The sequence below is a fragment of the Phyllostomus hastatus genome, unplaced genomic scaffold, assembly GCF_019186645.2.
Source record: "Phyllostomus hastatus isolate PE091 unplaced genomic scaffold, TTU_PhHast_1.1 phas_contig_16, whole genome shotgun sequence".
Taxonomy (NCBI): domain Eukaryota; kingdom Metazoa; phylum Chordata; class Mammalia; order Chiroptera; family Phyllostomidae; genus Phyllostomus; species Phyllostomus hastatus.
The window spans coordinates 30,412,634-30,428,561 of record NW_025333643.1 but is presented as its reverse complement, the minus strand read 5'-3'; the positions used below and the strand labels follow the sequence as shown (position 1 = coordinate 30,428,561).

Here is a 15,928-nt window from a genome sequence, read left to right as displayed (position 1 = left end):
GAGGGTAACGGACAACAATGTGTGTGAAAGCATTCCATAATCTCCACACCCCCGGGTTTTTGCCTCTGAACTCAAAGCAGAAAACTAGATGAACTGTCTTGCCTCTCCTTTCCATCCTCTGAAAGTCTATGACTCTGATTCTATGGGTGGAAATTCAAGTATCAAGAACTAGCTACTAGGTAAGGAATTTCTGGGCTCAAGGCATCAATAGGTATTATTGAGTCAATGAAAGAAATCATGCCATTATAGGAAACCATGCCCCCAACTCTTATATATTCCCAAGGCCCAAACTGGAGCAATGCCCAAGTGTATCATTCATTCCCTGTGTTCTGCCATATGTGGCATGTCTACTTTGGCAAGAACTCACAGTTCTATGGACTTAAAAGCTAGGTGTGTGTGAGCCAGCAAACCTCCCTATGTTTAAGAAGACCCTGGAATACTGTATCGGAAAGGACCCCTTGAACTTCCCTGTCTGCTCACCTTTCTCAGGCACTCTCCAAAACTGGCTGATTCCTTTTCAATAACAGTGTGCTTTAGAAGTAGCATAGTGAAGAGAGAGATTAGGGATGAAGTTGGGAAGTCAGATGCTGAGAATGTATTCAGATTTTGACCCTGATTCTGGGCAAATGACTTCACTAACTCAGTTTCCTAATCTATCAAATAGAGTAGGGTAACAATGGGTTTTACTCACTGAGTCATTTGGGGTAATATATGTAAAAGTGCTTCATTCATTCTACAAATAATTTTTGTGTTCCTGCTATGAGTAGGAACATTTACTATACTGTTCTATTTACTAGAGATACAGAATGTCACAAAACAAAATTGCTGTCCTGATAGAAATTAAATTCTAGTGGAAAAGTCAGGCAAAAATAGTAATAATAATAATACATCACGAAATGCCAGGTCATGATAAGAATATAAAAAAAATAAAGTAGAATAAGGAATGACACTGACTAGGAATGATGCAACATAAAATGTCTTAGTCAGGAAGTTCTTCCCTGAAGAGGGAGCAGGTTAACAGATGTTTGGATGAGGAGAGAGATGTGGTCATGAGAATTTCTGGGGGGGAACAGGTGGAAAGGCCCTAGGAGTGGCCAGGCTTAGAAAAACACCACCCAAGGTCAGTGTGCCTGGAGCTGACCAGTGGATCTTGAAACTGAGGGTCAAGATTTTGAATTTTAATCTAAGTGTTATGAGAAGTCATTAGAGGATTTCAACCAGGGGAGTGACTTTGTCATATACATCTTAAAAGGACCCTGTGACTGTATGAGGGAGAGATTTTAAAGAATCATAGTAATAACAAAACCGATGGCCAAATATTTCCAGCTCTCCAACTCCAGGGCATATGGTGGGCTACACTTTCTGTTGCTGAGTGGGAACATGTAACTTTGACCAATGATCTATGAGCAGAAATCACAAGTGTCACTTCCAAGCCAAGCAGTTAATTGTCAATGTTAAACCATCCCAAGCTCCTGCTTCTGGTTTCCTAGTTACCAACAATGTTCAGGTGGAGGCTGCTCCTTCAGCCTGGGTGTCACGGGGAGGAGGTATGGGACAGAGCTGTAGTTGGCCTGCAGTGAACATATCACTTCAGTGAGAATTCAACCTCTTCAAGGAAAATCAAGAAGATTTGGGAGTCATAACCATAACATAATCTAAAATTTCCTATCAGGTTCAAGGAGCAGGAGAAGCAGGGAGGCTAACTAGGAGACTGAAAGATGATCCTCACCTGGAATGCAGTGACAGCAACAGAGATGAAAAGAAGAGGTCAGATTCATTATATGCATGTATAGTGAAAGTCAAAAACAAAAGATTTGCCAATGAACTAGATGTAGGGTATAAGGGAAAGTGAAGAGCCATGGACTCCAAGGTTTATGACCTGAGTACTGAAAAGAACACTCAGAAAAGTACAGAATTACCCACAGTGCTGGAAACTACAAAATGCTAGCTCTTGTGGTTATTACTGTTAAGAGAACAGGCAATATGGAATATAGAAGCTTGGGGACCTCTTCATCCAGAATGATTAAAAGTCAGATTTATTAAAGTGCGATTTATATACAGTAAAATTTCCTTTTTGTGGCATATAGGTGTAAGATTTGACAAATGCATTTTGCCTTGTAACCACCTCCAAAATCAACATGTAAGTTCTTCCATCATCTCCCCAAAGTTCCTTCTGCTGCTCCTTACTTTGTAGTCAAAGCCTCTCTCCACTACCCCTCACCCCTAGAAACCACTGATATGTTCTCCATCCCTATAGTTGTGCCTTTTCTAGAATGTCATGTACGTAGAATTACAAACTCTGCAACCTTTTAAGAGTGTCTTCTCTCACTTAGGATAATGAATTTGAAACTAATGTGTGTTGCACATGTCAATAATTTCTTCCTTTTTCTTCCATGGGATGGATGAACCAATTTTTGTCTATTATTGACCAGCAGAAGGCCATTTGGATTGTTTCTAGCCTTTGGTGATTGTAAATAAAACTATAAATATATGAATACAGGTTTTTCTGTGAACATATGTCTTTATTTCTCTTTGTAAATTTCTATAAGTGGGATTACTGGCTCATGTGATAAGTGTATGCTTAACTTTACAAGAAATGGCCAAACCATTTTCCCAGAGGAACTGTACAATATTGCACTCCCATCAACATTGTGGTGACTCCACATCCTTCCCAGTACCTAGGATTGTCAGGAATTTAAAAAAAATATTTTATTTATTTACTTTTAGAGAGAGGTGAAGGGAGGGAGAAAGAGAGGGAGAAAAAACATTAATGTGCAAGAAACACATGGATCAGTTGCCTCTTGCACACCCCCAACTGGGCACCTGGCTCACAAACCAGGCATGTGCCCTGACTGGGAATCAAACCAGCAACCTTACAGTTCATAGGCTGGCACTCAGTGCAATGAGCCATACCAGCCAGGGCAGGATTTTTTAATTTAAGCCATTCCAAAGTGCAGTAATATCTCATTGTGGTCTTAATCTGTATTTCCCTAATGAATAATGATGTTGAGCATATTTTCATGTGCTTATTAACTATTAATATATATATATTTTTGTGAACAGTCTACTTAAATCTTTTGGTCATGTTTTCCTTAGATTGCTTGTCTTCTTACATTCTAGATATGATTCCTTTATTAGATTTGCATAAATATTTTGCAAATATTTTCTCTTAGTTTTTCACTTCTTTTTCATTTTCTTAACAGTGCCCTCCAAAGAGCAGAAGTTTCTCATTTTGATGAACTCCAAGCTACCAACTTTTTCTTTTATAGACTATGGTTTTGATTGTTTAAATTTTTGTCTACCCAAGGCTACAGAGGTTTTCTTCTATATATTTTTTTCTAGAAGTTCTATAGTTTTAGGCTTTGCATTTAGGTCTGTGATCTCTATTTTGAATTAATTTTTGTAAATGGTGTTAGGTACAACCCAGGACAATCTTGACTGGTGATATTTCTCACTGTGCAAGAAGTAGATCAATAAAACTTTGCATCTCTGATAAGCATGTGCACAAGTGGCTTTGCAGCTGGTTGCAAAACCTGGTTAAGATTCAAACCCAGATGGTCAAGGAAGCTCCACCTCTCTTTGGGTCCAGGGCTGCTTCTTTACAAGTGACTTCTACTTTTACTGTCTGTCTGCAGAAATCTCCAGTGACACTAACACAAACCTGAGTCTCAGTGATATTAAGCACAAGCCAGATTCTTTTTTTAAATTTTTAAATCATTTTTTTCAGTTACAGTTAACATACATTATTATATTAGTTTTAAAAGTACACCCCAGTGATTAGACATTACATAACTTACCAAGTGATCATCCTGATAAATCTTCCACCCAACTGACATCATATATAACTACGGCATTATTGACTACATTGTCTATGCTGTACTTCAAATCCCCATGACTATTTTGTATCAACCAACTTGTACTTCTTAATCCCTTCACCTTTTTCACCCACCCCCCAACCCTCTCCCACCTGGCACCCCTCAAAATGTTCTCTGTATCTATGAGTCTATTCCTTTGTTCACTTATTTCGATTTTTAGATTCATTGATAGATATATATTTATTGCCATTTTATTGTTCATATTTTCTCCTCCTTCTCCACCGTCGTCTTCATCTTCAAGAAGAAGAACCTTTAACATTCCACAGAATACTGGTTTTGTGGTAATGAACTCTTTTAACTTTTTCTTGTCTGGGAAGCTCTTTATATGTTCTTTGATTCTAAATGATAGCTTGGTAGGTAGAGTAATCTTGATTGTAGGTATAAATTTCTGTTGACTCATAAGCTGACAGTCTAACCCTTCTTGGTAACTAACTACATTTTTCTTTCTGCTTTTAAAATTCCCTTTTTGCCTTTAACCTTTTGCATTTTTATTATGATGTGCTTTGTATAGGCCTATTTGGGTTCATCTTGTTGGGGCTCTCTGTGCTTCTGGACTTATGTGTCTATTTCCTTCATCAGGTTAGGGAAGTTTTCTGTCATTTTGTCAAATAGGTTTTCAATTTCTTGCTCTTTCTCTTCTCCTTCTGGCAGCCCCATGATGTGAATGTTGGTGTGCTTGAAGTTGTCCCAAAGGCTCCTTACACTGTCCTCATTTCTTTGGATTATTTTTTTCCTGGTTGCTATTCTGATGGGGTGTTTTTTGCTTTCTTTTTAGAATTTTTTTTTATTTTAATCATTGTTCAAGTACAGTTTTCTCCCTTTTACTCCCAATCCACCCCACCCACCCAACCCTCCCCACTTTTTTTGCTTTCTTATATTCCAAATCGCTATTTGATTCTTGGCTTTATCTGCTCTACTATTGATCCCCTGTAAATTATTCTTCATTTCAGTTAGTGTATCCTTCATTTCTAATTAGTCCTTTGTTATGCTATTGAGGTTCTCACTATGCTCCTTGAGTATCCTTCTAAACAGTATTCTGAACTCTGCATCTAGGAGATTGCTTTTTCTGGAGGTTTGTTCTGTTTTTTTTTATTTGGGCCATGTTTCTTTGTCTCCTCATTTTCACAGCCTCCCTATGTTTGTTTGTGTGTATTAGGTAGAGCTGCTGTGTCTCCCTGGCGTGGTAGTGGCCTAATATAGTAGGTGTTCTGTAGGGTCCATAACACAGCCTCCCCAGTCACCAAAGCTGGGCACTCTAGTTGTGTCCCACTATGTGGGTTGTATACCACCTCCTCTTATAGTTCGGCCTTGATTACTATTGGCATTTCAAAGAGAGGATTTACCCCCCAGGTGGATCAGCTGCAAGGACTGGCTTCGATCATGGACCATTGACCTCTGACTACCCTGGAGGATTAACTGTACAGAAGCTCAGCCCATGGAGCAGGGCTTATTTCAGTGAGGCTCTGGCACCTGCTGAGTCCACCCCTTGAGTATGTCTTTTGTGGAGGTGGTTGGGTGGTGACGCTTCAACATGGTGTGAAGCTGTCCACAGGGTATGCTGGCTCTGGGGCCTCCCAGGAGGTACAGCTCAAAGTCAGCTGCTAGATGTGTTCTGCCCGGGACTACCCATCATGAGCTACAAAGCAGTATGCAGATACAAAGCAGCTACAAAGCAGTAAGCCCTACTTGTGCTGGGCTTACATGTGCCCAGGCAAGGCCAAACTATAAACCAAAGCCAGCTGTTACTAGTGCTGGACCTAGGGCCACTTAGTGAGATATCTGGGGCACTCTGAGGTCAGATGCTGCTTGTTTGAGAGATTTTAGGAAAATCTGAAGCATGAGCCAAGACAGGCCATTTATATGGAAAAGCCATTGGAAACAGCTTGGGGGGCGATACACAAGTTGGGTAGGGACAAACCTGATTCTTGAAGTGAAATGACCTAGGTTCTCCCCAGTTCTTGGATACTCCAGGTAGATAGTTGCTTCAAGAAACAATGTTCTCTGTTAAACCACTGAACTAACATTCAGTACAAAGCCGGGCATTAACTCTTAGCAATTAGAATAAAAATCTTAAAGATTCCTAGTTACTGTTCTTCTTGGGTGGCTTATTTAGCCACCAAATGATAATATTTTCACCTTCCTCTTACCCTCAATAACACTGGTTCTAATATTTAATTAAAATTATTTAGATCTTGGTTACTTAAAACTTGAAGAATAAAATTGGTAAGGCGAGAGAATGTGAGGAAGTCAACACAGAATTACCAATGTGTGATTTGGCCAACTGAGTACATCTTAAGAAAGACAACTACCATCTACTATTGCTATCACTCCATTAAAAACGTGGCATTTAAATTACTCAACCATCTTGGGGGATGTTCTCTCTCTCTCTCTCTCTCTCTCTCTCTCTCTCTCTCTCTCTCTCTCGCCTGTGCCTTTCCCCAGTCCTTTCTTTCCCAGACACATTCTCTCTGGAGTACCTGCACCTTTCCCAATCTCCTTGCTCCAGGTTGGTTCTTTGCCCTCCTTTTTCCTAAGCTCCAAGGGCCCTACTTTCACCTCTGTAACTTGTTTCCTGAGTTCACACTGCTCAGCTGGCTCCTTTCTTCTATGGCTCGCTTATTCTACCTCTGTGACTTTCTAAATAAACTTTAATTTGTATTTGAAAAAAATAAAAATATATATATAATTATAAAAAATAAATTACCCAACCCTTGAAGAAAAGAAAAATATATGGGAGGACAATAATCTCCAAATAAAAGTATTTCCCAAGAATCAACTGTGGGTAATTTACTTGTATGTAGGAAAGTATTTATACATTTGTGCATTAGTTTTCTCAATTTGGGCAGATTGGTAAAAACCCCACCCCAAACTACATTTTGGTACTCAGACCAAAAGAAGATGTAACATGGGTGGGTTGCGTAAGCCCTGAGCTATTTGGAGAAAGCCTTTTTACTTGTTAACTTTATTGGGTTTTCCTAAAGTTCAAATCCAGGTCTTAGTGGGCCTTTCTGTTTTCTGCCTGGGAGTAGTACTTGCAAATTTAAAGTCAGGAGGAAGCTGAGTTGATAGTGATCCACACCCTTATTTTGGTAGTCATTAGTAGGTTTTGCCTTCTTGAGTAAAAGAAAAGAGGGAAGCCCATGCAAGCTGCACTTCCTGGTCTATTTCTCTGGCCAATATAAAGGTTCTCTCACTGCAAGGGGTCTGCATTCTCCCAGCATCTCATTCATTAAGGCAGACCACAGACAGTACAAGGTAGACAAATATTCTTGGGAAACTCATCAATGGTGTGAAGGAAAATGTGGTGTTGTAATAAATCATAAATTTCTAACTGGGCAGTCATACTCTAGGCCTATAATTTCTTAAGTGAAAGGTTTTTAAATCAGCTCTGTCCATTTATTGTTCTTGAGCACCTAGGTTAACACACCTTTGAAATGTCAGAATACCCCTCAAGAATATGTAATTTTAACTATCTTGTCATCCAATCCCCATCTTGCTTTCTCTCACTTCCACATACTCTTTCTTATGTTCTCACCTTAATTCCAAATGCATAAAAGAAGCTGTAAACTGTTATTCTCCAGAGCATTTGAGATCTTGCTTCCAGCAACTGCTGTCATTTTGGGCTCAAATAAAGTCATAAAAATTCTCTACAGGTTTAGATTTTTCTTACTGAGACAATGGCTTCCATGCATTCAGGATCAAGATCGAATTCCCAGCTAAGCCTACCCTCCATACAGAATCTAGTCAGAATCTACCTCTTCAGCTTTATATCTCCTCTCCCTCAGGGCTCTGGTCACAGCTACTTGCCTTCAGCTCTTCCCAACACCACATCTGGAAGCAATTTTCCCTTCCCTTCTCCTATGCAATCTTAATTTTTCCAAGGATCCCTCCATCCCTTACAACCCTCATGACTTTCTAGCAATTGTCATGATCATAATTAATTAACTGTATAAAGTTTGGCTTCTCAACTAGAATGTTAACTTCAAAAGATTAGGAATCAAGTCTGTCTTGTTTATCTGATCTTCTAGTACCTAAAATGGGGCATTGCACCTAGATGCTACTCAATAAAATACTATTGTATTTTTAAATTATATTTTATTGATTACGCTATTGCAATTGTCCCAATTTTTCCCCTTTATCTCTCCTTCACCCAGTTTCCCCCAACTCCCAAAGGCAATCTTCACACCATTATTTACATCCATGGGTCATACGTATAAGTTCTTTGGCTCCTGCATTTCCTATAATGTACTTTACAACCCCATGGCTATTCTGTAACTATGAATTCATACTTCTTAATCCCCTTACCTCTTCATCCATTTCCCCACACCCCCCTCCCATCTGGCAACCATCAAAATGCTCTCTGAATCTATGATTCTGTCTCTGTTCTTCTCATTTGCTTAATTTGTTTTTTAGATTCAGTTGTTGCTAGATACTGTATTTTTAAGACTATAAGACACACTGAACCATAAGATGCACCTAGGTTTTACAGGAAGAAAATAGAAAAAAAATTTTTGAAGCAAAAAATGTGGTAAAACATTTAATAACCTGTGATCCCGCTCCACCACCGCACCTCACCCTGCCCCACACACAGCAAGCCAGGTAAGCTACATTTGGACTATAAGATGTACTCCCCTTTCCCCCCAAATTTTGAGGGAAAGTGCATCTTATAGCCTGAAAAATATGGTACTATTTATTGTCATTTTAGTGTTCATAGTTTTATCTTCTTTTTCTAAAATAACTGCTTTTAACATTTCATGTAATAATGGTTTGGTGATGATGAACTCCTTTAGTTTTTTCTTGTCTCACAAGCTCCTTATCTGCCCATCAATTCTAAATGATATCTTTGCTGGGTAGAGGAATGTTGGCTGTAGCTCCCTGCTTTTCATAACTTTGAATATTTCTTGCCAATTCCTTCTAACTTGCAACATTTCTTTTGAGAAATCAGCTGATAGTCTTGCAGGAACTTCCCTGTAAGTTCTTTTTCTCTTGCTGCTTTTAAGATTCTCTATCTTTAACTCTCAGCATTTTAATTATGACATGTCTTGGAGTGGGCCTCTTTACATCTGTCTTGTTTGGGATTCTCTGTGCTTCCTGAACTTGCATGTCTATTTCCTTCACCAAATTAGGGAAACTTTCTTTCGTTAGTTTTTCAAATAGATTTCCAATTTCTTGCACTTTCTGTTCTCCTTCTGGCACCCCTATGTTGGAACACTTGAGGTTGTCCCCGAGGCTATTTACAATATCCTCATTTTTTAAATTCATTTTTTCTTCTCATTGTTCTGATTGGTTGTATTTTGCTTTCTTATGTTCCATATCATTGATTTGATTCTCAGCTTCATCCCCTCTACTGTTGTTTCCCTGTAAATTGTTCTTTATTTCAATTAGTGTATCCTTCATTTCTGATTGGATCTTTTTTATGCTGTTGAGGTCCTCTCTAAGTTCCTTGAGCATCCTTATAACCAGTGTTTTGAACTCTGCATCTGATAGATTGTTTACTTACATTTTTCTTAGTTCTCTCTCTTTTTTTTTAGAGTCTTGATCTGTTCTTTCATTTGGACCATGTTTCTCTGTCTCATCATTTTGGCAGCCTCCTGAGTTTGTTTCTATGTATCAAGTCAAGCTGCTTTAACTCCCTGTCTTTATAGTGTGCCCTAATATAGTAAGTGTCCTATAGGATCCAGTGGTACAGCCTCCCCTATAACCCAAGCTGAGCACTCAAGGTGCACCCTTCATGTGGGCTGAGTACACACTTCTCTTGTACTTGATCCCTGATTGCTGTTGACAAGTCAATGGGAGGGATTTACCCAGGCTAGTCAGCTGTAAGGACTGCCTGTGGCAACTAAGCACCAACCTCTGCCTTCTATGGAGAATCATTTATGCAGGGGCAGGGTAGTGGTGCTCTGATGTGGTCTGTAGCTATCCACTGGTTTTGCAGGCTCTGGGGTTTCCTGAGTAGTACAGGTCAAGGATAGCACCCCATCTGTGTTCTGTCTTGGGCCACCCTGCCTCAGCTATAAAGCAATCTGAGATAGCTACAACTTGTGCTGAACTTGGAGTTCCCAAGTGAGGTTAAGCTGTGAATTTAGGGTAGCTACTCTGGTGCATGACCACTACACTTAGCAAGCAGTTTGGGGATCTGGGGGTTCACTGAGGCCAGCTGTTGCTTATTTGGGAGGATTTAGGAAGTTGTGAAGCATTAACCAAGACCTGCCATTCATATGGAAAAGTCACTGTTAACAGTTTGGCTGTTGCTGTTAAGTAGGCTGGGATGGAGTCTCAAGGTAGGGTAAACAGTGTCAGCCAGGTTGATGGAATCTCAGCTATGGCACCTACCTGCCTGTTCCTTGGCTCTGTGGGGGGAGTATTCATATAGAGGACAATGGCCTCTACCCACCTTTCTGTCTATGAGAAAGCTGTCCCTCAGTTCTTGCCTTGACGCCAGACACTTCAGTTCATCCCTGTATGCCACTGGTGCCTTTCAAGCTGCTATCCTGGTGCTGGAACTCAGAGGGAATAAGTCTTAGTAAGTTCATTGGTAGGCTCTTTAAAAGGAACTACTTGGGATTCCAGAAGTTTCTTCCTCCAACTCAATCCCTGCTGGTTTTTGCAGCCAGGAGTTATGGGGACTTATCTTCCTGGTACTGGAACCCAGGGCTGGAGTGCCTAATGTGGAGCTGGGACTCTGCACTTCCAAGATATCCTCCCCAAATTTCTATCTACCACACATGGTTGTGGGTCCAGCCTGTTCCGCATCTCTGACCCTTTTACCAGTCTGGATAGATGTGGTTTCTTGAACTCTGCAGTTGTTGGACTTTCATTCAACTCGATTTCTGATGATTCCTGGTGATGGTTGTTCTACATTTTAGTTGTAATTTTGATGTGGTTGTGTGAAGACATGAGCTGTGTTTACCGATGCTGCCATCTCGACTGGAAGTTCCTAAACTGCTATTGTGAAATGAAAATATTTCATTTTGGGGGTGGAATGGAAAGAGAGAAAAAATCCTTGCCATTTATGGAGCTTATATTCTACTGGGGCAATTCTGCTAAACAATGTAAAACTATATGGTGTGTTAGATAGTGATAACTGGTAAGAAGAAAAAAGTAAAGTAGTAAAGGGGGACATGAGGTATTAGGCTATGGGCTGATGTATAAAATTTTTGTACTGGTTGACCAGGGCAATCACACTGAAAATGAGGCTTTTGAACAAAGACCTGAAGGAACTGAGGCAGGTAAAAACGTGGTTATCTGGGCGGGGGGTGGGGTGGGGGGTGGGGAGAGCATGTCAGGCAGACAGAACAACCAAGTGTAAAGGTCCTGAGGTAGGAGAGCAACAGTTTGAAGAATAGCAAAGAAGTCACTGTGACTAAAGTAGAGGGACTTGGACAGAATGTGGTCTTTAAAAATATATATATATTTATTTATTTATTTTTAGGAAGAGGAGAAGGGAGGGAGAAAGAAAGGGAGAGAAACATCACTGTATGGTTCCCTCTCCTGTGCCCCTTACTGGGGACCTTGCCCACAACCCAGGTATGTGCCTTGCTTGGGATTCAAACCAGTGACCCTTTGGTTTGCAGGGCAGCACTCAATCCACTGAGTAACATCAGCCAGGGCAGAATGTGGTCTTCTAATCTGGGGTATGTATCAGTGGAATCACTCACATGAGACACTTCTTGGGTAGCACTTCTAACCAGTATCTGTTTTTAAACCATGGGTTTCAAATAAGTTTTAAAGCAGTAGAAACCTGCCTTCAAATGAAACTTGAAGTTGAAGTTCAAGATAGGATTCAGAGGAGCAGGGGAGGGGCTCTCTGTCAACTCCCACTCATCTCTGCACAACACACTGGTTCAAGGCAACACTGTAGAGGGTTTGCCCTCCTCCCTCAGCTCAGGTTGAAACCATGACTCTAAGAATCATAGTCTGCTGTTCTGCTTAGAGCCATGCTATTCTGCAGCACACTGCTTCAGAAGTAGTCCTGTCTGGCTTCTGTCACTATAAGGAAACTTTCAGTAGATGATTTACCTCCAACGTGCAAATGAAACGAAAGCCTCTACAGTTACAACCACATGGTAATGTGTGGGTCCAATGTGTTCCTAGAAATTAGTTCTCTATACTGGAACTTCTTTTTTCTCTAAAAACATTTTTTTAAACTATGTTTTACTTTGAAAAGGTGAAACAGGCCACAGATTGAAAGACACACTAGAAAAGTCAACCTCCTCTAAATGGGTAAATTAGCTTGTACTTGAAGTGGAATTCTAGACACTTAAGCAAACAAACAAAAATGAACTACTGATGTGGACAAAAATATGGATGAATATCACAATTATTACGTTGAGAAAAAGGTGCCAGCCTTATGAGTACATGTTACATAACCTGTATATAGGACATACAAGCAGGCAATGCTAGTCTTTGGTAATAGTTAAAATAGTGGTTACCTGCAGGGAGGGGATAAAAGGATGAAAATGTTCTACATTTTGATCTAGGTTGTGGGTACCAAGGTGTAGTAGATACATATGGGCCCAGCACACATAATGCCCCATTTTTATTTCAAAATTATAAGCATGTAATTCTGTAACATAACAATATCACACTCAAGCACACCATGACATTTTAGGTGAAATGTTCAAATTAAAACTATAAATTCTTACACCCATATTATTACCTTACCAACCACATTTAAGCAGGTGTTAGTTCTGCCAGACCCTGTATATAAGCCCTGGCTGAGTAGCTCAGTTGGTTAGAGCACTGTCCTGTTACGCCAAGGTTGCAGGTTTGATCCCTGGTCATGGCACATACAAGAATTAACCAACGAGTGCATAAATAAATGGAACAATAAATTGATGTTTCTCTCTCTCGTCAATAAATAAAAATTTTAAAAAATTCATGGGCCTTCTCGGGTAGCTCACTTGGTTGGAGATTTGTTCACTAAAAAGGTCGAGGTTTGATCCCTGGTCAAGGGACATACCTAGGACGTGGGTTCAATCTCCCCTCTACCCTTGGTGCATCTGGGAGGCAACTGATTGATGTTTCTCTCTCACAAGGATGTTTCTATCTTTCTTCTCCATCTTCTATGTTCCTCTCTCTCTAAAATCATTAAACATACCCTCGAGTGAGGATAAAAAAATTCACAGAGCTGCAAATGATTTGTGCATTTTACTCTACATAAATAATAAAGTCAATCTTCTTCCCACTACCTGTGGTTCTCAGCTTCACAGTTCCTCTCCCCAGAGGCCACTCCCACAGCTGGGATTTTTTACCACCCCTTTTATCTCAGTACCTTCACATCAGGGGAGGCATCCTGGGAGCATGCCATGAAGATATGAGAAGCCAAGGCTGTGGGCACTGGAGCCATGGCTTGTGTGCATGCTCCTTGGCTTTCTCTGGCCCCTTTGGCTCTCTGCCCCATGTCTGCTTCCTTCTCTTTCTCCTTTACTTCCTCCCTTTCTGAGAAGACAAGTGGCAGAGAGAGTGTCCAGGGGGGCTTGTTGACCCTTACTGAATAGTGCTGTCCCTTCTGGTCCTCTAGGGTGTATCTGCTTATAAAGGACAGCAAGTGCTGATAAAGCTTAGAGTTGACACATCCCCTCCCTCTTTTTATTCACTGGCTTCTGATCCTTGGACTGATCCTAAGACTTTCTGCTCCCTGAAAACTCAGTCTCAGTGAGCTTCCCACTTTGCGTTTGCATATAAATCAGGCTTATCACAGTGAATGCTGAGGACCAGTCTTATCTTCCCTCTACACCCTTCTCCCCACCCTCAACCTCAGGAAGCATTCTTTGACCCTTTCCCTACCCTTACTCAGGGCTTCACCCCAGACAAGCCTTTTATCTTATCATCTGTGGTCCTGCTCCTACTAGGACTCCCCAGTGCCTAAGGGCAGAGGGACCTGAGCCACATTTAAGTCAATTTAGTAACCATTTTTGGAGCAGGGCAGAAAGTAAAGGAGGTGCACTTTCCTTGTCGACAAGAATCTTCTAAAGTCGGAGAAATGGTGCACAACCCAAGCCCAGTTATGGCAGTTCTCAACCCAGTATTTTGTATTGGTCCTTCCAAAGTGTCAGGCACTGACCTGCATGCTTTTCGTGCATTGTGTCTCCAAATTTTCCAGTCCTAGAATTGTTTTGAAGATGAAGGAACTGAGGCCCAAGGTTTGACTGCTGGCACGTGGCTGCCAGGAATCCAACTACTTCCCTACAGAAACGCCCTATTTCGGCTCTGGGTGGGCTACAGAGGGAGTTGGCGTGCTGGAGCTCAGGATCCAGCCTTGGGAAACCTTTACTTGTGCTAAGCCCCTCTGCACAGTTCCCTCTAGCGCCAGGGGTTTGGGTGGGGCTTTGGGCTTGAGGCGGGGCCTTAAGGAGAAGCCGATACAAGGCTGGGCCTGGCAGAGGAGCTTAAGGGCCCAAGCGAACACAGGCCTACCCGGACCTGCTGGCTCGCCAAGCACTGCAAGCCTCGAGGCGTAGGAATCAGCGCGATTGTTGCAAGCCCTAGAAGCGCATGTAAACTGCTGGGACCTACTTCCCTGGGGCGACTTCGGGGCCTCCACACTAGGCCACCCTGCGGGTTCAGAAGCCCACCACCGGCTCCCGGGCTTGGCCACGTGCGCCCAGCCAGGCTCGCACGCTCCGCCGCGCCGGACAGCAAGGAAGCCAACAGAAACGCGCGCCCTCAACGAGCACACACTCCAGGGCACGCACAAACACAACCCAGCCCAAGTCCACCACGCCCCGCCCTCACCCGCACCCCGCCTTTGCCCCGGCGACTCAAGCAGCTGCCCTCTCATTGGCCGCACGGAGCGTGACGCGAGGCACCCGGCCCCGCCCCTCGTCAGTCACTCGGCGGAGGCGGCGCTGTCGGGGACTAGTCTTGTCCGTGGACTGGCGGCGGCGGCGACGGCGGCGGCGGCGGCGGCTGGAGCTTGAGCCCCAGCGGCTGAGGGCGGGTGCGCGCGGGGGAGGGAGGGGGGGGTCGGTCAGCGACGACTTCCCCAGACGGCGTTTCTCCTCGGAGCGGCGCCGGTTTCGACTTTGTGGGGGCGGGGGTCCAGCCCATCCATGACCATGGGCGACAAGAAGAGCCCGACCAGGTACCTGCTTCAAGCCAAGGGGCGGAAGGGGAGGGAGGACTGGGGGCGGCGGGGGCCTACGACGACTAGGCCCCGGAGCCACCCTGGGCGGGGAGGGGGGGAGGCGCTGCTAAGATGGAGATCTGGGGGCGGAGGTAGGCGGCCACCGCAGCGGCGGGAGGCGGTGTCGCTCGGCTCGGGGCCGGCGGCTGTGCGCCGCAGCCATGGCGGCCCTCCTCCGCGGCCCTCCGCTGCCGCCGCCACTCCTCCCAGACAAAGGGAGATTTAACCAGGTGGGGAGGGAGGGAGGGCGGGCGCGAGCCTGGGAGGGGAAAAGAAGAGAAGGGACCGGCCCAGTCACCCCTGCCGGCCTCCGCGGCCCCTGCGCGCCCCCTCCAGATCTGGCTGCGGCTCCTTCCCGGCCCCCCCCTACTCCCCACAAGGCCCACGCTCTAGTCCACAAGTCCGCCCGCTTCCTGCGCCCGTCGCGGCCCTTCTCCAGGAGCCGCCACTGGAGGCCACGCGGCCCAGAGGTTTCGAGGGGCCGGTCGGGGCCCCAGTCCCTTTTCTAGTTACAGAAAAGGGTGGGTGGGTGGTCACCTGAGCGAAGTTTCCAGCTTTGTGAAATTAAGACGGCTCACCAGCGCTTGTGATTTGCTATCCCCCTTTTTCCTGCTCCTGTCTCTTCCCTTCCCCTTTCTCCTCCTGCTCACTACCCACTCCTCCGAAGGCCAAAAAGACAAGCGAAACCTGCCGCAGATGAAGGCTTTTGGGATTGTAGCGTATGCACCTTCAGGAACAGCGCGGAAGCCTTTAAATGCAGCATCTGTGATGTGAGAAAAGGCACCTCCACCAGGTACCTGAAGATCTGTGTTACCTTTTGTTACAGGACTTGTTTTTTTTCTCTTAGATTGGGAGAAAGGGTAGCGGGCTATTCATTTTGCCCTCTTCCCCACTTGTTGATTTTGACTTTTTCTGCATTTCTGGG

The 15,928-nt window shown here is 43.5% G+C and overlaps 1 protein-coding gene across 1 annotated transcript in view; it reads left to right on the top strand.

Annotated features, from left to right (window-relative positions):
- The first annotated feature begins 14,831 nt into the window (after nt 1-14,831).
- Nucleotides 14,832-15,928, top strand: part of LOC123814492 (RING1 and YY1 binding protein) — an 81,435-nt gene continuing 80,338 nt past the window's right edge. Inside the window, exons 1-2 of the mRNA XM_045832339.1 lie at nt 14,832-14,961; nt 15,671-15,796. Of these exons, the coding sequence (XP_045688295.1) occupies nt 14,930-14,961; nt 15,671-15,796 (158 nt within the window). The 5' untranslated portion in view covers nt 14,832-14,929. The remainder of the gene's footprint in view (nt 14,962-15,670; nt 15,797-15,928) is intronic.